Here is a 22,284-nt window from a genome sequence, read left to right as displayed (position 1 = left end):
CATCCAGACATTAATAGCTGATGAACAGCAGGTGTAGAACGGCACTTAAATTGTCTTGTCACTGTGTTTTTGTAAGAAATGTGGCTTTGTGGCTGGTCAAAGCCATTCCGTCATTAAGTACCCCTCAATTTTATTAAAAATGTAGCTGATTATTCTAACATCATCTAATGATATGTACTAATAAACAAGGCAAACAGATTTAATGTAAATATTTTTATTATGAATATACTTAAGTACACAAGAGATCAGATGTAGCACAAGAAAAATAATGCATAGAAAAAAAGCACATACAAGTGACGACACACAAATCTGGAAAATTGCTACTACAAATATCAAGCAAATAGATGAAAACCTACAATATGTACAATTTCATTAAAAATGGATCTCTGTAGAAATGTTTTCAGCACAGCTAATCAAGATCAAATAAAAGCATTAAAATGCACAAGTCCTGTGTGATGGATTCATCACAACGAGCCAGAGTGGAGAACTGGGAGATTGAAAAACTAAGAGATCTAAAAATGTGACTGATACAGACTGGATTTTAAATACTTCACAACATGATGACAATGCAGCATTTTATTCTTTTTTAAATTTTCTACAAAACCACTGCTGCCCAAAATGTGTTTTTAAAAAGACATTACAGCTTATGCACCCAACACTGGAAAAATTATCCAGGTCGAACGAAGAGATGTGGAGACTGGACTCATGCCTGGACCTCTGAGTCTGCAGCGCCCTCTGGGTCCTCGTCATTGTAGATGTTTTCAGCCTGTTGGACAAACAGTTTAGAAAGATTCACTGTAAGAACTCGTAGTGTTGTAATAAATGTGCTTCTAAATCAAAGTTCTCCCCACATTATGTCTTTTATTTACCGTTCTTATGATCCCCACTAATAATTCCAGATATCTCTGTCCGTCTAAATGTGTCTCACATATCTTGAGAACCAAGATATGTGGGACTCATCGACGTAATTGATGTTGTTGAACCTGACAAGCAACGACAACTGATTCTCTAGTAAGTGGTTCTACATACTGAGTCGAGCTTCACTCAACAGGTGAACAGCTGTGGTGAAATAGCTTCAGAAGTCCGACAGCCGGTCTTTACTTGCGGCAACTCAATTACTGCAGGTCACTTTTACAGTTTCAGAAAAAAAAGCTGCACCAGCATTACCACAGGCTAAGCAAACAGCCTATTCCAAATAGACACGTTTAAAATAGACACTGCACTAGTGTAGTTAAATTAGTATCTCACTCCCTGACCATGTATCAAAGCTCTTACCATCTGCCAGACTTGCATGATGTTGTCCTCCGATACAGAACAGATGACCCACGGCTCATTGGGGTTCCAAGAGAAGTCTGAGATCTTAGCTGTGTGTCCTCCATGTATGAACTAAAGGCAAACAGAGCAGGAGGGGTGAACACAGCATTTGAAATTAGATTATAAAAGACACTTTATTTGCATGTGCACACACAACCACTACAAAACTGACCAGCAGCTCAGGAGGGCCGTCCTCAGCATCCTCTGGAGACTGCTCCTCTCCGATCTTACTGAGGTCCCAGACGTTGAGCCTTCTGTCTGTGCCGCTGGAGGCCAGGATGGTTTCGTTATGAGGAGACCACTGCACCTGTTGAGGCGGAGCAGATGTTACATGTCTGCCCTTAAACCTAAATACTCTAAATAACCAGGCAACAACACTAAACGTTTTCAGCAACAGTGGGCTGATTGTTGTCATTTGGTTGTTCTCTGTTTATAACGGCCACGTTCATATATCATTACAGATAATGAAACATGCTTGATGTCATATGTTCGCATCTCTAACAGGTAATTCAATGGCATATAGGCCCCATGTGATTATCAGTTTGTGTGTGAAGAGGAACAAAGACGAGCACTCGCACACACACACACACGCGCACACACACGCACCCGCAGACATAACTTCTTCCCGCAGATTATGACGCAATGCAGTGTTTTAACTTCATTGTTGCAGAAGAAGCGACGCCCCATTTATCCAGCAACATAAATATGAATATCAGCAGGTTTTTATAAAGATCAGTTCTATGCGTGAGTGATTAGAAAACATCAGATGCACTTGTTGACCTGTGAAGAAATGCTCCTTAGTGCAGTGGCGCTGCCAAGGGGGGCCAGGCGGGGCCACCTTGATACAGTAAAGGCTATAATCAGAGTTTGTCATAGACTTACTGTTTTAGTCAGATTTTTGAATTGAAAACCTTACTTTGTAAATTACAGCATAATTGTAATAACAGTTACAATCTATAATACTTTCTAAATAAAAACAGAGTTCATATTTGTCTGACTGGTTGTATTAACTGATGAAAAAGCAGCCATGTGCCAAGAAAATTGTGGATGTGATACATTGAAATTAATCGTTGTGCATTTGAATTCATTGACTGCTGAATTGTCATCAAATCAATAATGTAACCATGGGGCTAGTGATGATGCACACCTCTTTTGTGAATCAGTTTTTGGAAACCTGTACAAGGCCACTCTGTCAGCCATCCTAAAAATATTTGTAAACAGATGTGAACATAAGCCGCTTATTATTCAGTGTTAAACCTCATCGCTGAGATCAATTACTCACAGACTTTATTCCGATTTTTTTTTTTTAAATGTAAACAAATGCAAATCCTTTCTGCTCATGTATAAACTTTTTTCGGGTTTATTTTACAGATTAACAAAGGTTGACATCTACAAACTATTTTTATGAATGACTTTGTAGTTAAGTGATCAGAAGTTCACTTCTTACCTGGAAGATCTCGTCTTTATGAGACTCAAACGAGTGCAGCTTCAGCTTCAGGTTCCTCAGGTCCCAGAGAGCCACGGTCTAAAAATAAAAGAAGGGCTGCTGTCACTGATTCGCCTCATTTTACAGAGAGAATAAGATTATGCATAAATGAACAGCTGCTTGGACCGAGCATGGACCCACCTTATCTGCAGAGCCAGTGGCCAGGATGAACTCACTGTAAGGATTGAAGGAGAGGCAGTTGACCTCAGCAGTGTGGGCGTCCACCGCATGGCTGGGCTTGGATGTGTTGTTAGACCGCGTATCCCAGCTGTGCAGACAAAAGCGCTTTAGTTTTAAAAAAAGAGTTGAAACCATGCAGCAACATTGTTTTCCTCAAGTCACCGCAGAAGTTAGAGAATTTTGTTGTCAACATAAGAACAGCTCACATCATGAGTTTCTGGTCATCTGCAACAGATCCAAAGAGTGACTCGTGGAGCAAATGCCAGGAGACATCTTCCACCACAGCAGTGTGGCCTGTGAAGATGGTCTTAGCATCCACAATCTTCCCCTCCTTGGGCACGGTGCTGATGTCCCACAGGCAGATAGTCTTTCAGCGAGAACAGAGATGGGTAAGAAAATGTATAAAAACAAAAAAGCAGCTAAAGAACAGAGGAGAAGAGAATGGCAGGTTGCTTACATGGTCATCAGAAGCACTAAGTAGACAACCACTGAGGTTTGGGTTCCAGGAGAGGCCGTAGCCTTCTTTCTGGTGGCCTCTGAGGCGCAGATCTGGAGTGCACTCTCCTGAGGGGTCTTCAGGAACAATAATAACGTCAGTTTAACAAAAATTGTTTGATGAAAAGATTCACTTTTGAACCCTCTTCTCTGGCTGTAATCTTACCGGGCTTGGAGGGGTGTTTTGTGTAATCAAAGACCAGCACATCACTTGTCGGGGTCTTGGTGGCAATGATGCAGGGATTCTGAGGCATGTAGCGAGCTCTGTTCACCTCTCCCTCGTGATTTATCTTGATCTCAATCTCTATCTTGCCACTTACAGATCCAAAGCCTCCAAACTCTGAAATAAAGAATACATGACACACCATAATACACATGAGGGGTTTTTTGCAAGGATTCTATTCTACAATGCATGGTAAATGGGATATTGTATGGAAGTATGGTGATCAGCAATTTAAAAAAGATATCAAAAACAAAAATACATACCTATGCTTTCTGAAGCATTAAAGATTTTGGAGAATTTTTACTTCATTAATTCATTGAGAAGAATTGTCAACCACAACATCCTAATGTAAGAACTTTATGCCAAATTGATGACACTGAAAAACAGACAATCCGCTCACCTCCTTTCTCGCTGTCATAGTGTGAGGCGTCGAACTGAGCATCGTCGTTCGGGAGCTGAACGCTGGCGATCACAAGGTGGTTCTGCTCATCAGAGGTGTGTGTGCCCAGAACCAGCCTGTGCACGCTGTAGTCTTTTCCCTCTGGCCTGTGAAGAGGAGCAAAACACTGGGTACATCACCCCAGGTCTTTTCTCTTGTCATGTTTTGGTGCAGGTCAGGGGGGTCATGGAGGGAGTCCAACTCTCACCTGGTGACATCTGGCAGCCACTGGGCGGTGAGGCTGGGCCACTCCAGGGCGTGAGTCATGACCAGGTCATAGAGGAAAGGGGTGTTCTTCTTCCAGATCTTGTACTCCTCATTGATCACCCTTTCCTCCACAGCATCGTCAAACACAGCTGCAAGTCAGAAACAACAGTCAAAACAACAGCAACACACAGCAGTCAAAACAACAGCAACACACAGCAGTCAAAACAACAGCAACACACAACAGTCAAAACAACAGCAACACACAGCAGTCAAAACCACAGCAACACACAACAGTCAAAACAACAGCAACACACAGCAGTCAAAACAACAGCAACACACAACAGTCCAAACAACAGCAACACACAACAGTCCAAACAACAGCAACACACAACAGTCAAAACAACAGCAACACACACCAGTCAAAACAACAGCAACACACAACAGTCAAAACAACAGCAACACACAACAGTCAAAACAACAGCCACAAACAGTCAAAACAACAGCAACACACAACAGTCAAAACAACAGCCACACACAGCTGTCAAAACAACAGCATCACACAGCTGTCAAAACAACAGCAACACACAACAGTCAAAACAACAGCAACACACAACAGTAACAAACAGCTGTCAAAACAAAGCGTCTTCCTGAAGTTCATGTACTTTCCTTGTTAAATAAAAAATAATTAACAAGCAACACTAGTTTCTTTATTAAAAAGATAACGTTAGCACACGAAGCTGGAGTTAGCAACATAAACACAAAATCAAGGTGGATCCTGAGCAGCACTTCTTCCCATGTGGAACAGTCAGTTACCCGACACTCGTAGATTAAAGCCCCAGCCTGCTAGCAGTGAACACTAGCTGCCAGCTAGCTGGCTGCTCCCTGACAATGAGGGGAGATGCTGCCCGGCGCGCCGACAACAACCGCTCCGCCCCGGACTCTGACTCTGTACCACGCTGTACTGAACCAACACACAGGTACAGTCATCTCAGCCACACTCCTACCCTCTTTATCTGCCATTACGCCGCAGTCTAGCCGCTGGCGTTGCCAGAGAGCCCTGTTTTCTGGGAGGAAAGAGCTCCGGAGACAGCAAGAAGGATCGCGATGGCGCCAAGTCCATAGAACGCTACCAGCCAATCAGCGTTCAGCAGAGCCGACAGGAAGTAGACACCGCGACACATTGCTACACACGGAAGTTGCTCGATGATTGTATCGTCGACATGGTGACGATCAGACTTTATGTTCGTATGTTAAGACTTTAAACCAACTCACAGCCACAATGAACGAGCGCGAGTTAGACCTGACAGAGGCGCAGATAGCCGCCAAGTCTAAATACCCGCCGATCACCAGGAAGTATGAATGTAAGTCTGACTCATGGAGCCGAGCTACATGTGTAGTGTTTGTGTTTAGTGTAGTGTTTGTGTTTGTGTTTGTGTTTGTGTTTAGTGTAGTGTTTGTGTTTAGTGTAGTGTTTGTGTTTAGTTGTATTAACCGTTTGACAAACGTGAAGAACAGTCTTGATGTTTCTACTCTTTTTCATTCTGTGGGTATATTGTACATGTTGCCTATTGCATTGAGTTGGCTGATAGTAATAGTGAGAAATCAACTTCCAATGTGTGATCATGTGTATGATTCCACAGATTTGGATCATACAGCAGATGTACAGTGAGTGTGCTTCTGATTTCTTTTATCATATATTCATATTTCCTTTCACGTTGTTCTTCTGTGGTGGTCCGTGTTGTCGTGACATACATTTTCTCTTCCCAGAATTCACTCCTGGGGAAACACTCTGGAAGAAGCCTTCGAGCAGTGTGCCATGGGCATGTTCGGCTACATGACAGACACAGAGACGGTGGCACCGATTGATACAGTCGATGTGGAGTCAGAGGGTGAGAGTCTTCTGTTTGATTCAAGCCTCAGTCATACTGTTTTCTATCAGTGCTGCTGTCATTAAAGTGTATGTTTACCCCTCTCTCTCTTATTGTTTCTACTCTAAAGGTGAAGATATGGAGTCTCTTCTCTTCCATTTCCTAGATGACTGGTTATACAAGTTTAGTGCCGATCTCTTCTTTGTTCCCAGGGTGAGTATGTTGGCCCACATGTCATATGGTCACCAGAACTAACAGTTTAGTAACTTGGTGTACTGGTCTTTTCTATGGGGAGTTTGTGTGTACTTCCTGCATTCACTTGTGTGTCCTACAGTATAATGTCAAACAGATTAGAGAATGTTAACCCACACTGGCGAAAGACTGTCTTAGTGTGCTTTTGCTACTGGCCACCTGTGCTAGTGCAAAATACAACCAAGCATCCAGTTATTATACACTACAGAGCATAATTTTCTGAAAACATGTAATTGGTTGTTTGTCAATTAATAAACTGTGAAAATTGAGCCCGACCGATATCAATTATATCGATAGTGTCTCCTGATATGAGCCTTTCACAGATGTTTATTTTTGTCAATACAAGCTGGCATTAAAACTTTATGGTTCAACTGTAAAACAACAACCTCGATTACATTTCTTTGTCATAAGGGTTCGATCACAACAACATGTTTTTTTTAAATATATATATTGGCCGTTATATCAGATATTTTCATTCCCTCATACTGGTGTCAGCATTACCCCCCAATCCATATCAGTCTCTAGAAAAAAAAACATTATTTATGTCTTAATTTTGTAGTAATCATTTCATATCTCTTGTTATTCTCTCAACAGGAGGTCAAAGTATTGCACATAGACAGAATGAACTTCAAGATGCGCTCCATTGGGTAAGTCTGGGTTCTGGTTCCTAAATAACATACAGGCTGTTAAGAGATTGGTTAGTTGTCTAATGTTACTTTGAAAAAATGCACATCAGATTTATGGTTGTCAGATTTTTACAGCTCACATTTGCTATTCACTTTCATTCAGTCTTAATATGGCCAAGTAACAGTGTTTATAAGTGTGACTGAAGATCTTAAGATATGAAACCACATTTGTGTTTAAACCATTTTGTTTATCATCTGTAGTTTTGTTTCTAATGGTCCAGTGTGTAAGATTCAGGTGTAAGGGATCTATTGGCAGAAATATAATATAAACACTAGTGTCTATATTGTATGAATTGTTGTTTTCTTTACCTTACAATGGGCCCTTTATATTTGAATACCTTCTATTTACATCGGAAGCTGGTCCTCTCTATGGAGGCCGCCAATGTTTTCTTTACAGTAGCCCAGACTGGACAAACTTAATACCTTTTAAGTTGTTATGACAACTGAAGGCTACCACAGGTTCTCTTTCATGTTTGGAAGGGGAGGGTGAGGGGTATTCAGCTGCAACATGCAACTTCACCACTAGATGTCCCTGAATTCTACACACTGAACCTTTTAATGTATGACTTGTAGAGTTTTTAATTGTAACAGTTAAACACATACACACTGCATGTCCATAATGTTTTTAGTGTTCATAAAAGCGTACGTGTGCTAAATCTTGTCTCTTTGATAAAAAATTTAAAAACTCACTAATGTTTCAAACACAGGACTCACTGAACTCAATGAATTTCTATATAGAATAAGAAGTAATTTATTAGTATAGAAGGAAGTCCTAACATTTATACAATGCATCTACTTTTAATTTCCCCTGTGGAACTGTTCTCTTACAACCTGATTTATCTTTTGTTGAAAGATGGGGCGAAGAATTCTCTCTGGAAAAGCATCCACAGGTAAGCCAGTGAAACAGTCACATGATTCTTTAAAAAAAGAATTCTGTGAACTTTATGAAAGGTCCATAAGTTCAGTGCATCGATGTGTTATGTCCTATGTTTTCATTCCAGGGAACAGAGGTGAAAGCCATCACATACTCCGCAATGCAGATCCATGATAAAGAAAAATCAGAGATATTTGTCATTATTGATATCTGAGAAGAACTTCTGAGGAAATATCCCACTTCTGGTTAATTTTACTGGAAGATCTACACCGCCAATTTAAGTCGCTTTTTTATCTAAGGCACTGATTAAATTCACTTGTAAATGTTTTTCTACATCTGGGGTGGACTGCTTATTAACTTTATCTGACAGGTTACAGATTAATTATATGACACTGATGTATCTCATATGATATGTTATTTAATTATCACATAACTTTAAATAAGAAAGAGGAATAATGGAAGTCATTATTCCAAAGAAAAACAGATTTATTTTTTGTCCACCCACTTGCCGTGTTTTTGCAAATTCAAATTTCTGAAATGCTGGAAATTGTGTGGGTGCCTTATTGATCATCGTAGATAAATAAAATGTTTATTATTCCTGTGGGATTGATAACGTGGTCGCTGGGGCTTTAAAATAAAATCTCACTTTTAACATTTTGTGGATGTGGAGTCATTTTGCGGACAAAGACGTAAAGAGAACCTATAATATATGTTACTAGTTTGGAAAAAATTATATTATAATTGAAAAACACATTGGAAACTCACACATTCCTTTTGAATTATTTGGACCTGCACAACTGCTGTGCATAAAATCTAATATAAGAATGAGAATATCATGTTTTTTTAAATAATAGTAAGGTTTACATAAGTTGTTCAGTCATGACCGCCAATATGTGAGGTTTTACTTAAAAGAGCACACAATATAGTGTATCTGTTCAAAGGCTTGGAATTTTGGGGAAAAAAATTACTTTAGTTTCTGTTGAGTCAAGATGACAGTAGGTTTTATTGTACTCAGTGTGAACGCTGGAGTGCAACAAATGGTCGTTAGCCATCTTTGAAATATGTTATTATCCAAGTCGAACAGGTTGGTTTGTAGAGGTGCATAAATGGTGTTGAGAGATGCATGGTCAGTCAGTGTGTGACTTTATAATATGTGAGTCCATCACTACATGTAAATCTCAGAGCCGGAGAGCTTTGTCTTTCTGAAGTCTTACTTTTTGCAGCCACATTGTGGGAATCATGGACTGGCTCTGGGTAAACATGCTGTTCTACCCTCAAGTCTCCCATCAAACCTCATCAACCAAAAAGCCAAAGGTGATCTGAAGCAATGCTCTGGATGACAAATATCCCTTTGAAATCTTTTTAACTAATCCTTATTGTCACTGAAGAAATACATTCCCCACGTCCTGCACAACAAGAATTACCGTGAAGAAAGAAGACGAACATCTTCATATGTTTACTCTCGTTTTTTTAACATGACACAGTTTTGTGATATCTGGAGTATACCTTTGCTAATGAAGGTTCATTTATCAGGTTGTGTCTTAGAAAAACTGCTCCATGCTGATGTGACAGGAGATAAAAATGGTATTCTTAATGAATGAGAGATATGGGATAAACCTGAAGACAAATGTGTTTCTCACAACTGGGGAAAACAGCAACATTCTGTTAAAGATTCATCGGAAAAATCCTAAATTATACTTTTTGAAAGTACAATTTAGCTTTAAGTGATATCTTGTAGTTTATTCATGTCATTCTCAAGTTTAATAGGAATTTGTTTTGGAGCTACTGTACACATATCTAGTGTGATCTGAGGGGGGGGGGGGGGATATATCTAATCGAAGACAGCAGCAAAATGACCAAACGGTGGTAACTCCAGTGACATTTGATCAACTGTAAAAGCAAGTGTTTAGGTTGAATGATTCTGAATGAATGAAATAAAATCCAATTATTCAATATATTTATTTACTCTTTTTTTTCCAGGTCAGCTGTTTGCCTCACTGACTGACTGAGGCAGATTGAGTTGTATTAATTCTTATTCAGTATCAGTATTGAACTATTTGCGCTCACTGCAATCACTAGGTTGACTAAAGTAACCCATTGCTAAGTAAGTAAACAGATTAATGAAATCTTCTCTCGGTTTTGTCTAAATCATAATAAAATAAAGGTGAATATAAATAAAAAAAATTATTAAAAAAAACAAACAATTTAATCAGGTATAACGTTGAGAGCACATGTAACTCATGGTCAATGTACATATAAATAGAAACCTCAAAAACAGAAATATATATGCATGGAAAATAAAATAAAATAAAGGAAGTTCTAGAAGCAGGGGTCATGTTTTTTTGTTGTTGTTGAAAAACATATATGCACAGAAATCAGGTAAATACAAATAAAATAAGATAAGATAAAATCAAATAAGGATCGTATCGGCGCCGTGTAGCTCTCCGGCGGTGACGTCACTGTCCTCACCAGCAGTACTTCCTCTCCTCACGCTCATATGCAGCTGCGCCATCTCTTCTTTGTCCATTCACCGGAGCTGAGCGTCTTGTGACCGGGAGGCGACCGGAGGTTTGTGCGACGAGACCCTTCATCGCCGACATTTCCGTTATCTGCCGGACTGCAGCTCCGAACTAAAGCACATAGTTAGGCTTCGTTCGCGCGATCTTTCCGCGCCATTGCATTATGAACCCTGCGGATGCTAACAACTGCAACACAGAGTCCGCCATAGAGTCCAACCCAGCGCCGAAGAAAGCCAAAATGGAAGACACCAAGTATCTGCCGGAGCTCCTGGCTGAGAAGGACAGCCTGGATTCCTCGTTCACTCACGCCATGAAGCTCATTTCTGCAGGTAAAGTAATTGTAAAAGCTCATTTCCAGTCGGGCTAACTCGGGCTAGCTAGTGATAGCACGTCTCGTGGCCTAGTTTCTTCTTGCTAGCCGGGGCCCTGCATCAGACAACGGCCTGAACAATGGCGCTCAAACACGTGGATATCAGTGATGTGGGCCCAACAGTTCTCGTTTAAAAGATGCCTAGTTTTACTCACTGGGGTTTTGACTTATTGGAGAACATTTTTAAACGTGTTTTTACGTGTGCTACCGTCTCTTTTGTTGTGTAATGCCCCTGCATAACATTAACACAATGGCTTATTGAATTCAGTTCGCTTCAGTGATTCAGACTCAGATATTTATAATCGCACATTTACTACGTAAATATACCGTAAGCAATAAATGCGCAAAAGACAGGTACTATGTGTCTGGTCTTTTGGCGCGATATTTGTTTTATAATGCACACAATTTAAATAGGCTTCATTCGGTGATTTGCAAGCTGCTGCTGACATCTGTTTTCGTCTAACACAGGGGATACAATTTCTTTGTTTAGGAACTGATTTTACTTTTACATCACACGTCTTATTGAAACCATTCCTCATCTGCAGAAATTGAGAGGATCCAGAAGGGTGAAACCAAGAAGGAGCCAGAGAAGGAAACTTACCTGGACCTGTTTGCAACCAAGAATCTCAAACTAAAGGAGCGAGTACTCATTCCCACCAAGCAGTACCCCAGGGTGAGCATTTACCTTTTTAGATTGGTCTGTCTTCTTCGTGTCATGCCAGGGGGGCTTTTCAGATGCCACCACCTGATTAAACTTTGACCAGGTATATTTTTGGAGCTGGTCGGACATTAATTTGTTACACATGTATGATGAGCTCTCTCAGCCATTAGCTTTTCTGTCAACAGTTCCTGTTGTGACATAAGCCAGGTACTCCAACAAAACCTGCGTTGACACAACCAAAATAGTGCTTCCTGGGAGTATTCTAGGTTTAACTTGATGTACGGCTACACAAACAGTATACTTCGGAGGGGGTTGTGGGCAAATTTAAAGCACCACATGAGTTACATTTTTGTAATATTTTTGCAGTAGTCCAGTTTAATGCATACTCTCTTGGTGGGAAGGATGGTACCTAAGCCTGCCCATAGATTTAGTGTTGGTCCTCTCCCTGTAATGGTATATCTCATCTAATAAATGTTTTCCCCCCTACAGGTGAACTTCGTTGGTAAGCTTTTGGGACCTCAGGGTAGCACAATCAAGAGACTCCAGGAGGATACTGGTGCAAAGATATCAGTTCTGGGTAAAGGCTCCATGAGGGACAAGAATAAGGTATGTGTTTTACTCCCTACACAACTGTGCGGACTGTTTGCACATATGTATCCTGTGACTGATGTTTTGTGTATTCATTCTAAATTGCATTTAATGTGTTTGTCAGGAGGAGGAGCTGAGGAAGGGCGGTGAGGCTAAATATGCCCACCTTAGCATGGAGCTGCATGTGTTCATTGAGGTGATGGCACCCATCCCAGAGGCCTATATGCGCATGGCTCATGCCATGGAGGAGGTCAAGAAGTTCCTTATTCCTGTAAGTGTCCATTACAACCTATTTATTTCCTTTCCAGATGTACAAGGTGTTTCGTTTATGACTTGTCCAGGGGATTTCAGGAGTAAATGACTGTCTTTTCTGTAGGAACCTGGTGAGCATGATCCGTATATGGATCCTCACTTCCTAAATGGATCCCAGGATGGGTCAGGCAGGGGACGAGGTGGTCATCCTGGAAGGGGCAGAGGTGGACCCCCTGGTGCTGGACCCAGGTAGGATCCAGATTCATTACGACAATCTGCCACAGCGTGTTGTCGTAACATATGGATAGAGATTGAATAAGTCTGTTAAATTGAGTGAAGCTTTAGAAGCTCTTACCTGATCCATTCAGTTATCTGTTGACCACATAACACCTGGCAAACATTTCACAGGGGCCGTGGAATGCCACGTGGGGGCCCTCGAGGAGCAATGCGTGGCGGAGCTCCACGGGGAGGACTGGGACGGGGCAACGCTCCTAGGGGTGCACCTTCTGGTAGGGGTGGTCCACCTTCTGCTCCTAACAGAGGAGGCTCAGCTCCCCGCTCTAGGCCACCTGCAGCTGGGGCACAAAGAATGCTCCCATCAGCTGGCATGTCCCACCAGCAACACCAAGTTCCCTCTTCGGGAGCACAACCTAAAGCTGACGGCTATGAGGACTATGTAAGTTTCTTCATTCTGCTGTTTTGTGGTTTTTAGTTCAAATTGTTGCTCAATAAATGTGCAGTCTGGTTAACATAGCCTTTTTTTCCCTTGTAGCCTCAGTATGACGACTCCTACGCAGAGCCATCCTATGAAGGATATGATAATTATTACAATCAACAGTCTGCTCCTGCGTAAGTCAAAATAGATCTTAAATGTCTAACTCCTCATTTTATTCTAATGATATTTAATTGAAATTGTATTGTACTAACACTTCTTTGCAATCTGTGATCAGCGACACTGAATATTTTGACTATGGACACGGGGAGGCCCAGGAATCATCCTACGAGCCCTATGGTAAGATTTTAAAATTGCCATCAAATAAAACACTGCAAGAAATTCCCATGGGTATTATTATACTTGTCTGCCCCACACTCATTTTTTGCTCTATTTTTTTTTTTCTTGTCTTCACAGCTCAAGAAGATTGGGACAACTCATGGTCCAATTCCGGGGCTGGAGGCAAAGTCCCCCAATCCAGGCAGTCGAAGGGATCATATAGAGAGCACCCATATGGAAGATACTGAACGCCTACTGGTAGAGAGTTGCTAAGGCAGCTGTCTCCGATTTGTAAATCGCTTAACTTTTCAAAAGTAATTTCCCTCCCGTTTGTTCCCTCTTTTTTATGCTTTATTTTAGTTTTTTGTTTTTAAACTCAGATGTTTGGTGGTTGTAACATAGTGTCAGGGGAGAAACACGAATGCAAGTTATTTTCATTGTTTATCTGCTTCCATTTAATGTTTGTTTCAGTTGCGTAGTTGCCAGTTAAGGTCCTAGTGACATAAACCTTAAAGGAAGAAGTGACGTTTTAGTGATATTTGATGGTTAATTTTCAGTTTCCGTGATTGTGGCGATAAACTTTTTCACATAGGCTGCATGTTAAAAGTCCTTCATGACAGGACAAAAATGGATCACAATGCCTCAATGTAACTTAACATTAACTAGACACGATTTATTTGCAAACTCAAACACAGCCCTGAGCCACTTTGAATAAAAACAAAAGTCTTAACAGGTGTTTATACGACAATACAAATCTATTATTGTGTGAAGTTATAAACTATCCTGTTGAAATCCATTTGACAAGAGAAATGCCTCTGATTTTTTGCCATTTCTTACAATTGGTATATTAACATCTGTCGGGCTTTTACTTGCAAAATGATCACTGATGTTACAAAAGTTCTTGTAAAGCTTGAAGGATTAGCAATCCTTACTGTGTGTAAGGAAGTCTTCAGCCAGCTCAATATTATGTACATAATCTAAAGACAACTGTGTATGCTTTAAGCCGTTCCGTCTCCAAAATGCATAATGCTTGTGTACCCTTTGGCTAAATAGGATCCTAAATATATCCCAAAATGTTTTTCTGCAGTGCGTGTTTCAATAAAGTTTCTAGTTTCTTTTTAATCAATCTAAATATGGTATTTTGCCTTTGTTGTACCAAAGGAATGCCTTCAGTTTGTGAAAGTGGTCTTCAGTGGTTTCTCAACAACTGAATAAGCTGTTTGTATACACGTCAGCCTGATTTAAAAAAAACAACAAACAAAAAAGCAGTGTTTTGCTAATGAACGTATCCTCTTCGTCTGTTTTTCAAAACTTATACCTTAAATGGCACTTGTAATGTCAGAAATAAAATTGGAGCTCATCATTCATTGAGGTAATGTGCTGCCAAATACATGTTTGCCTTGACAATGATATAGTGCTTTAATATGTATTGTCATTAACCTTTAGTTAGTATATCTCTTCAAGCTCTCAAGAGCAGTGCATCTTCAGCTACTTGAAATAACTGAATTTCAACAGTATTTCAAATCAAGCTTGCAGGGATCTTACTTGACTTTGATGCAAAGTCATGCTGGCTGGTTTTTAAAAAAGAAAAAAATCGCAGTGGAGAGGATTCTAAAAGCCTAAAGATCGCCACAAGAAGGTAAAACTAACCCCAACACTCATTTGTTAGATTTTTGTATTGTTTTCTGTGCAAAACATCCAAGTAATGCAAGTCATTCAAAACATCAAAACCATTGAATTACAAAATTATGCTATTAGTAGTTATTCCGAGCAAAATAAGCCGTAAAAAAACAATCAGAAATGGTTGTGATGCAACTCTTGCTCTAATAAAACCAATAATGGTCCTTTCATTTCACTCAATACTTAATGATTTCCATCTTGATTATTTCTGTAGAATGTAGATTAATGAAAATTAGTAGTTGCACTTAAAGCGATTTAAAAACATCCCATTGGTGGACAAAATCGACCCTTCAGCTTGAGTTGCATGATACTTGTGTAGCATAAAATTAGTCTTGCATGTGTGTTGTCCATTGTCTGCATGTCGGCAGTGGTTGGTCCAAGATCTCATTTCTGTTTCTCCTCTTAGGTTGTCACTTAACTGTGTAGGTGCAGTTGACACAAAAGACTCCAGCTAACCAAGGTCTTTCAGGTGAGTAGGGAAGAAATTACAGATGAATTTTAGTACTGGATTTTGCCTTTGAGCTGATTCATATCTTGTGTTTTCAACAGGTTCATTGAAATTCCCTGGAAAGAGCAGAGGCCTGGAAGCGTCTCTGAGGCTGATCACAGCTTATCAATACTGATCCCATGAGGGGTGTGTCTGCAGAGAGATTTCTCCTTTACTGAGAAAATACTCTGCTTTTTTTAATTTCTTAAGCATTGAAATAAAGAACATGCTTTTTTTTATATGAACAATGATGGTGTGCAATTTTACCCCTTTTTTTATTGAAGGTTTCCAGATTTACAATATTTTTATACTGAAGACAATTGGTGATCTAATATTTTGTCTGAGGAAAAAATAAACGTTTTTCAATGGAAAATTGCATTTTTATTTACTTGTACATATGATTAGATCAAAAGTAGAGATAAGCAGGAAGTTTAGATCCTTAATATCAGGCAATGGGTTTTCTTCAGGATAAAGGATAAGATAACTACCTATGGGATTTCAGTCCTGTCTGGGACTTTGTCTTTTATTGTATTTTTTTCTATCACCTTTCATGTGCAGCACTTGGTAATGGAGTGAGATTCACCAAAAGAAACTATAGATGGGGTGTTTTGACTAATATTCCTTAAAGATCCAGGACATGGCCATTTATGTTAATTACAGTTATAGATCTTTACACTATGTTCTATACACTTTGTCAGGAGATTGCAGATTAAGAGTAGCTATTGATTCCCAGTAGAACAATATAATACCATACCCAACCCTGGGCTTCAGTGTCGGTGTGTTTGACAATGACAGGCTGAAAAAACACCCGAGATGCTAGTCCGAACTTAAATAAAATCACAAAAATATAAAATTCTGCATACTATACATTACAGTTAATTAATTTCAATTTAATAATTTATGATAGGCAGTAATATATATTGTATATAATTTCAATGAGTGGGTTAATACTTTGACATGCTTGGTGTCAGTACCTGAACCCTGCTGCGTTACAAGATCTTTGGACTGTTGTAAGTACTAACACCCGGTCTGTGAAGGTATTAACCCGTAAATTCAAATTATATATAGATATAGATATATAGTCTATTGCATATATTGTATTTGACTTTGGCATAAGCACAGTCCAGAGATCCTGTAACACTGCAGGGTTCAGGTACTGACACCAGCAGGCCTGTCAAAGAATTAACCCATTCATTCAAATTATGTATAGTCATCAAGTTTCTCCCAACCATGGATCAATAAATGATTTAGTTTCACTGTGTTTTTCTACATCACAGGATCAACAGTGTATGAAAATATTGCATATGAGACATGTTTGGGATAAGCTCAGTCCAAAGATCCCGTTACACTATGTGCAGCTGAATGGATCCTTCAGGATAAACCTTGTGCAACAGTGAAACAGGAGGCGCCTCCCTCCACGTTTCTTTATGGGGCTTTAACGACAACCAGTGCTCAGGTTGCAACAGGCAGGTTCCACACACAACAAGCAGACACGTGCGCACACACGCAATATGTCGAGGTGCAACAGTCCTGGTGTGTATAAACCTTTACGATCCCGCAGCTGCATTCAAACCAAACACAAACACGTGTAAATACATTTCCCACCATAAACACGTACTTTGTTCCCCTCCTTGTTATGGCGGGTTGTTCCTTTAAATGACTCTCTCCTCCCACAGGTTGCGAACATACCCGCGCCCCCTCCAGCAGCAGCAGCAGCAGCCACTTTCACATCAACAATGGGTGTCCTCGCTAATTCCACTGAAAAACACGCTCCTATTTCAACGAACATGGCGGAAATTGATCGCCTTTAAACGCTCACCTGTGCGACAGAGCAGCAGCTAACTGAGCACAGACACCGGTAAGCTCGCCTATTCTCGTCTAGCTTGTTTGGTCGGTTGTGTTGGACGCTAGCTAGCTGCAGTGCTAACGAGCTAGCTGGAGATGCTGCTAGCCCGCTGTTAGCCTAGGCCTCAGTGCTCTGTATGTATCGGAGCGTGGTCTCTGCGGACACACTGGGGTCCGTCAGTCATTGGACAGGCCCACGCTGTCTCCCTCTGCTGCCTCATGTCTCGGATGCTAAACGGCCTAAAGACACATTTGCACCGGGGAAGCGAGCTAATGGTGTAGCACGAAAGCTAGCTTTGTAAATGTCAGCTTCCGCAAAGCTTGCACCATATTTTGGGGTTGCAACGCAGTCGGTGCAAAGTTATTTGGCGCAACATGGGTGTGTTGCAGATTTGTGCGAGTGATGCTGATGTTTGTTTCTGTTGGAGGCTGAGATTTCCAGGAAGCATTTGCCTGCTTGTTTGTTTTGGCTCTGAGCACCACTCCTTGGATCTGTGTCTAGTCCAGCCACTGGCTCAAATGATCATTTCAGCACTGATGCTGTGTCAAATCACATCTATCTTACAAGATGCATGCCACAAGATGAATAAAGTCATGCATACCCATCCCTCTTTAGTTATTATATGGTTAGTGTTTTCAGTGATAGTGAGTTTTTTTACAAGTACCTGGATGTTCTCCTGAACAATAAACTTGACTGATCATTACAAGAATGGTCAGAGGAAATTGTATATGCTGAGGAGAATGAGGTTATGACTGCGGTGGCATCAGCCATCTTCTTCAGTTTGCCGGGGCAGCAGCATTTCAGCTCCTGACAGGACTGGATTGACCCATTAGCCGGGCCAGCTCGGTCCTGGGACACCCCCTTGACCCACTGGAGTTGTTGGGACAGAGGAGAAATGAGAGCTAAGCTGTCTTCTCCATGGGAAAACCAGTCCCAACATCACAGCAAACTGGGCAGCTCCTGCAGTGACAGACTGATCCACCCTAAGGGTCAGAAGCAGAGGTAGTGCAGGACATTACTTCCTGCTGCTGTCAAACTGTACAACCAGCGCTGCTCTCAGGAGACTTGCAACTTTATATATATATATATATATATATATATATATATATGTGTCACCCAGGTTTTCAACTAATTTGACTGCAATTATAATTTTCCTTTGTGCATTTTCAATATCACATATGTGCAATACTGTTTATATTTGTTTGCATTGTACAAATTTCCATCTTTTATAGTTCCTTTTGTTTGTATTGTATTTCTGAAATGTATTTATTACCTTGACTGAAGGTTAATTTCACTGTTTCCTTTTTGCCGCTTTAATATGTTAAATTTCTCCATAGTGGGACTGATAAAGGACTATCTCTTCTTAATATTATATATTCCTTTCTGCCTTTTTTGTGTCTGATCTGCTTCCTTCTTCTAAACTAGTGGAGAGGACATCAGAGGAGAGAGAAAAGAGAAGAGAAATCCCTTAACTCAGACACGCAGCCGAAAGAAGACAGCCGTGGGTGTGTCTGCGATGGCAGGTGGAAGGCGAGGGGCAAACCGCACCACGTACTGCAGACCTCCGCTGAGCGGTGAACCAGGCTCGGTCAGCAACGGGAACCACTCCACCAGTTCCCCGGTAACTGGGGTGCGATCACGTACGAGGTAAGTCAGGCCCCCGACACTCTGCCCCTGATCACACTCATCTGGGCTGCATCATGAGAATAATACTTCATAATGGCATTCATCAGGACTTTCTATGCCCTCCGCCCCGTCTGCAGGAATGGGTCGGGAACGTGCATGTCCAGCCCGCCCCTGGCCGCTCAGACGGTGGTTCCTCTGAAGCACAGCAAGATCCCAGAGTTGTCTGTGGATTGTAACGTGCTGTTCGAGCTCCATCTTTTCTTCTGCCACCTCGTTGGCCTGTTTGTCCACTATGTCAACATCTACAAGACTGTGTGGTGGTACCCCCCCTCTCACCCTCCCTCACACACATCACTGGTGAGTGCTCGGTGGTCAGGTGTCGACTGACAGTCATCATAGCTATGATTAATCTGTGGTTTTAGTCTTTATATGGCCTACCAGAGAATCTCTGTGTTTGTTTTGCTGTATGTTATGTTACAGGCCAGTAATTATCAATGTTGATGATGTAAAGTGCCACATATGAGAGTGCTGTTTGAATTATTGTGGACAGTGAAAGCAATAATCCTAAATCATTCTTGTTATTTACAGAATTTTCACCTCATTGACTATAACATGCTGGTGTTCACAATCATCATCCTGGCAAGGAGGTTAATTGCAGCAATTGTTAAAGAAGTAAGAATTCCATTTTTGGCTATTTTTCACTCCTCACAGTTTTGTTCTTGAAGCCTGATATTAGCTCAACCTCTGTTATTAGCATATGGAAATAACATTTTAATAATGGAAATTCTCACAACACATGTACCCTTTGTTTTGAAAGAGTTTTCTTCTGTATGATTCATTACGGTGTAATACGTGTAACTCCTAACGTTTCCTTCTTCTGCTTCTCTCCTCTAGGCATCACAGAGTGGCAAACTCTCCTTCCCCCACTCAATCTTTTTAGTGATGGCTCGGTTTGCTGTGCTAACGCTGACGGGCTGGAGCTTGTGCCGCTCCCTCATTTACCTGTTCAGAACCTATTCTGTGCTCAGCCTGCTCTTCCTCTGCTACCCGTGAGTAACTTCAGGAACGAAACAAAGAAGCTTATACCAGCTGCACGATGGAAGAAAATCATTTCGATGTTATGTGTTATGTTTGGTGTTTGAACATTTGAGTGCAGCCTTCAGTTGAAACACTGCCTTGGGAAATTTGGGTTATGAAATATTAATGGATTAAGTAGCTTTAAATTGAGCTGGGATGATGTGCCATGCACTTCCTGGATGGCATGGGAGTGTATGCTGTTCGGATGCTGGTATGTAAACAGTTTCCGAAAGGGGGCCTGCAGTAAATCACCTAGCATCAACATTTTGATGATATGATTAAGATATATTCAGTATTATTATGAAAGTGTAATATTTCTGTACTGATAAGACTAAAAGACTCAGCTCACATTTTCTTATGCCATGTACACTGTCAACCTATATTTTGGCAGCACTACTCTGGTGGTTGTGGTGTCACAGTGACAGGTCCAGTAAACGTTCTTCTGGGCCATTGTTTCCCACAGATTTGGTATGTATATTCCGTTCTTCCGGCTGAACTGTGATTTCCGGAGAGCAGGGCCGCTCTCGCCCATTGCAAGCATTGGCTCCAAGGAGGTGGGCCGGGGAAGGGACTACCTGACCGTGCTGAAGGAGACGTGGAAGCAGCACACCAGCCAGCTGTATGGCGTCCAGGCCATGCCGACACATGCCTGCTGCCTCTCCCCGGACCTCATCCGAAAGGAGGTGGAGTACCTGAAGATGGACTTCAACTGGAGGATGAAGGAGGTGCTGGTCAGCTCAATGCTCAGCGCTTACTATGTGGCCTTCGTACCCGTCTGGTTTGTCAAGGTGAGAACCTGTACGACGTTATCATTGACTATGCCTGAGTTGTGCGCAACAAAGTGTTAACATCTTCCTGTATATTTTCCTTCAGAGCACACAGTACGTGGACAAGCGCTGGTCTTGTGAAATGTTCATCCTGGTGTCAGTCAGCACCTCAGTAATCCTCATGAGGCACTTGCTGCCCCCTCGATACTGTGACCTGCTTCACAAAGCTGCAGCTCACCTGGGCTGCTGGCAGAAAGTAGATCCCTCACTCTGCTCCAACGTCCTTCAGCACATGTACGTACTGCTTGTTAGTTATTACTGGACTAAAGGTTTATCTGGGTTGAATTTTTGTCAAATTTGAATCTCACTCCTCTTCTTCATTTCATACAGCTGGACAGAGGAGTACATGTGGCCACAGGGAGTTCTGGTCAAACATAATAAGAATGTGTACAAGGCCATGGGCCACTACAATGTTGCAGTTCCATCAGATGTGTCCCATTATCGCTTCTATGTGAGTATTCCTACTTGAACAGCACCAAAGCCGTTTTCAGACATGAATTCTGGAAAATTTAGTCCGGACATTTACAGTTTGCCTTTCATGTAGGAAGAACGCAGCCGGAAATTGGACTTGACATATATAATTCTGGTACAGAAAATGCGCGTTTTTAGTTTGAAGAACATCGACACCACCGTCTCATCAAAAACCCTTAAATTTTGTCGTCTTTCCAAATTGACATTTTGACAATTGACACAGGCTCACTGTGAAATTTTCAGGACATTTTACCAAGGACTGGAAGGATAGGCTCCAGAAACTGACGAGGACATTTACATTTTCACATATAACCACCTCCAGAAAATTTCAGGAAAAAGTGCAGAGTTCTGTGCATGTCTGAAAGCAGTTCCAGAGATTTTATAGTACCTGTATTCACGTAGCCCATTTGTAAAATATTTATGCTGTTTTAAAGAGGTAGATATTACTGACTGCATCCTGTTTTCTTTCATCCCCTAGTTCTTCTTCAACAAGCCTTTACGAATACTCAACATACTCATCATCCTGGAAGGGGCTATGATATTCTACCAGCTCTACTCGCTGATATGCTCAGAGAAATGGCATCAGACGATATCGCTGGCTCTGATCCTCTTCAGCAACTACTATGCCTTCTTCAAGCTTCTGCGAGACAGAATAGTTCTGGGAAAGGCTTACTCGTACTCAAACAGCTCATCAGACCAGAAAGTCAGTTAGACGCTTAAGTTATTGTTGGTCACATTCGCTTTGGAACAAGACAGACATGCCTCGGAGCTCTGTATTTTATAAACTGCATTTTGTGTCACGTTATTGTTCTGTTCTGCCATAATAAAAAGAAATATTTTTGTATTACTTTAAAGCTTTGTTTGA

General features: G+C 41.1%; 4 protein-coding genes and 1 long non-coding RNA gene across 7 annotated transcripts; 3 read left to right on the top strand and 2 right to left on the bottom strand.

Annotated features, from left to right (window-relative positions):
• Nucleotides 1-642: 642 nt before the first annotated feature.
• LOC117755704 (histone-binding protein RBBP4) lies at nucleotides 643-5,506 on the bottom strand. Of its 2 annotated transcripts, XM_034575716.1 has the most exons (12): nucleotides 5,349-5,506; nucleotides 4,346-4,493; nucleotides 4,099-4,244; nucleotides 3,962-3,970; nucleotides 3,642-3,815; nucleotides 3,438-3,553; nucleotides 3,187-3,347; nucleotides 2,942-3,068; nucleotides 2,762-2,839; nucleotides 1,487-1,621; nucleotides 1,276-1,386; nucleotides 643-766 (listed from the first exon to the last, which is right to left on the bottom strand). In XM_034575716.1, the coding sequence occupies exons 1-12, from the start codon at nucleotides 5,362-5,364 to the stop codon at nucleotides 704-706; spliced, it is 1,284 nt and encodes a 427-aa protein (XP_034431607.1). In that variant the 5' UTR covers nucleotides 5,365-5,506; the 3' UTR covers nucleotides 643-703. The 2 variants fall into 2 exon arrangements, with proteins under 2 accessions (XP_034431607.1, XP_034431608.1); XM_034575717.1 differs by lacking the exon at nucleotides 3,962-3,970 and having other exon boundaries at nucleotides 5,349-5,496.
• Nucleotides 5,507-5,519: 13 nt separating this feature from the next.
• On the top strand, nucleotides 5,520-8,676 carry zbtb8os (zinc finger and BTB domain containing 8 opposite strand). The gene is made up of 7 exons (XM_034575720.1): nucleotides 5,520-5,705; nucleotides 5,985-6,009; nucleotides 6,112-6,233; nucleotides 6,343-6,425; nucleotides 7,059-7,111; nucleotides 8,004-8,040; nucleotides 8,152-8,676. Exons 1-7 carry the CDS (start codon nucleotides 5,624-5,626, stop codon nucleotides 8,236-8,238), a joined length of 489 nt encoding a protein of 162 aa, XP_034431611.1. The 5' UTR covers nucleotides 5,520-5,623; the 3' UTR covers nucleotides 8,239-8,676.
• Nucleotides 8,365-10,201, bottom strand: LOC117755707. Its single transcript, XR_004612649.1, has 2 exons — nucleotides 9,868-10,201; nucleotides 8,365-8,724 (listed from the first exon to the last, which is right to left on the bottom strand). It is a non-coding gene; the product is annotated as an uncharacterized LOC117755707 (long non-coding RNA).
• A 259-nt stretch (nucleotides 10,202-10,460) lies between these two features.
• Nucleotides 10,461-15,720, top strand: khdrbs1a (KH domain containing, RNA binding, signal transduction associated 1a). Of its 2 annotated transcripts, XR_004612648.1 has the most exons (11): nucleotides 10,461-10,872; nucleotides 11,459-11,586; nucleotides 12,064-12,180; nucleotides 12,287-12,433; nucleotides 12,539-12,663; nucleotides 12,823-13,090; nucleotides 13,187-13,263; nucleotides 13,365-13,426; nucleotides 13,544-13,719; nucleotides 15,492-15,554; nucleotides 15,635-15,720. XR_004612648.1 is itself a non-coding variant. In XM_034575719.1 (9 exons), the coding sequence occupies exons 1-9, from the start codon at nucleotides 10,707-10,709 to the stop codon at nucleotides 13,651-13,653; spliced, it is 1,200 nt and encodes a 399-aa protein (XP_034431610.1). In that variant the 5' UTR covers nucleotides 10,479-10,706; the 3' UTR covers nucleotides 13,654-14,802. The 2 variants fall into 2 exon arrangements, 1 of the variants encoding a protein (XP_034431610.1); XM_034575719.1 differs by lacking the exons at nucleotides 15,492-15,554; nucleotides 15,635-15,720 and having other exon boundaries at nucleotides 10,479-10,872; nucleotides 13,544-14,802.
• A 1,529-nt stretch (nucleotides 15,721-17,249) lies between these two features.
• tmem39b (transmembrane protein 39B) lies at nucleotides 17,250-22,273 on the top strand. The gene is made up of 9 exons (XM_034576880.1): nucleotides 17,250-17,430; nucleotides 18,844-19,065; nucleotides 19,182-19,401; nucleotides 19,633-19,716; nucleotides 19,939-20,093; nucleotides 20,585-20,909; nucleotides 20,995-21,182; nucleotides 21,279-21,399; nucleotides 21,898-22,273. Exons 2-9 carry the CDS (start codon nucleotides 18,935-18,937, stop codon nucleotides 22,129-22,131), a joined length of 1,458 nt encoding a protein of 485 aa, XP_034432771.1. The 5' UTR covers nucleotides 17,250-17,430; nucleotides 18,844-18,934; the 3' UTR covers nucleotides 22,132-22,273.
• The last annotated feature ends 11 nt before the right edge of the window (nucleotides 22,274-22,284 follow it).

Source organism: Hippoglossus hippoglossus, chromosome 22, assembly GCF_009819705.1.
Source record: "Hippoglossus hippoglossus isolate fHipHip1 chromosome 22, fHipHip1.pri, whole genome shotgun sequence".
In the NCBI taxonomy this organism is placed as follows: domain Eukaryota; kingdom Metazoa; phylum Chordata; class Actinopteri; order Pleuronectiformes; family Pleuronectidae; genus Hippoglossus; species Hippoglossus hippoglossus.
This window is presented reverse-complemented; position numbering and strand designations above follow the sequence as displayed.

Coding starts and splice junctions, on each gene's coding strand:
- LOC117755704 (XM_034575716.1), bottom strand. Junction 4,245..4,345: donor TGGCTGCCAGATGTCACCAG/GTGAGAGTTGGA, acceptor TCCTCTTCACAG/GCCAGAGGGAAAAGACTACA. Junction 3,069..3,186: donor GATGACCAGAAACTCATGAT/GTGAGCTGTTCT, acceptor TTGTCTGCACAG/CTGGGATACGCGGTCTAACA.
- zbtb8os (XM_034575720.1), top strand. CDS start 5,624: ATGAACGAGCGCGAGTTAGACCTGACAGAGGCGCAGATAGCCGCCAAG. Junction 6,234..6,342: donor AGTCGATGTGGAGTCAGAGG/GTGAGAGTCTTC, acceptor TCTACTCTAAAG/GTGAAGATATGGAGTCTCTT. Junction 8,041..8,151: donor CTCTGGAAAAGCATCCACAG/GTAAGCCAGTGA, acceptor TTTTCATTCCAG/GGAACAGAGGTGAAAGCCAT.
- khdrbs1a (XM_034575719.1), top strand. CDS start 10,707: ATGAACCCTGCGGATGCTAACAACTGCAACACAGAGTCCGCCATAGAG. Junction 10,873..11,458: donor CATGAAGCTCATTTCTGCAG/GTAAAGTAATTG, acceptor CCTCATCTGCAG/AAATTGAGAGGATCCAGAAG. Junction 13,427..13,543: donor ATCATCCTACGAGCCCTATG/GTAAGATTTTAA, acceptor TTGTCTTCACAG/CTCAAGAAGATTGGGACAAC.
- tmem39b (XM_034576880.1), top strand. CDS start 18,935: ATGGCAGGTGGAAGGCGAGGGGCAAACCGCACCACGTACTGCAGACCT. Junction 19,717..19,938: donor TTGCAGCAATTGTTAAAGAA/GTAAGAATTCCA, acceptor TCTCTCCTCTAG/GCATCACAGAGTGGCAAACT. Junction 20,910..20,994: donor TACCCGTCTGGTTTGTCAAG/GTGAGAACCTGT, acceptor ATTTTCCTTCAG/AGCACACAGTACGTGGACAA.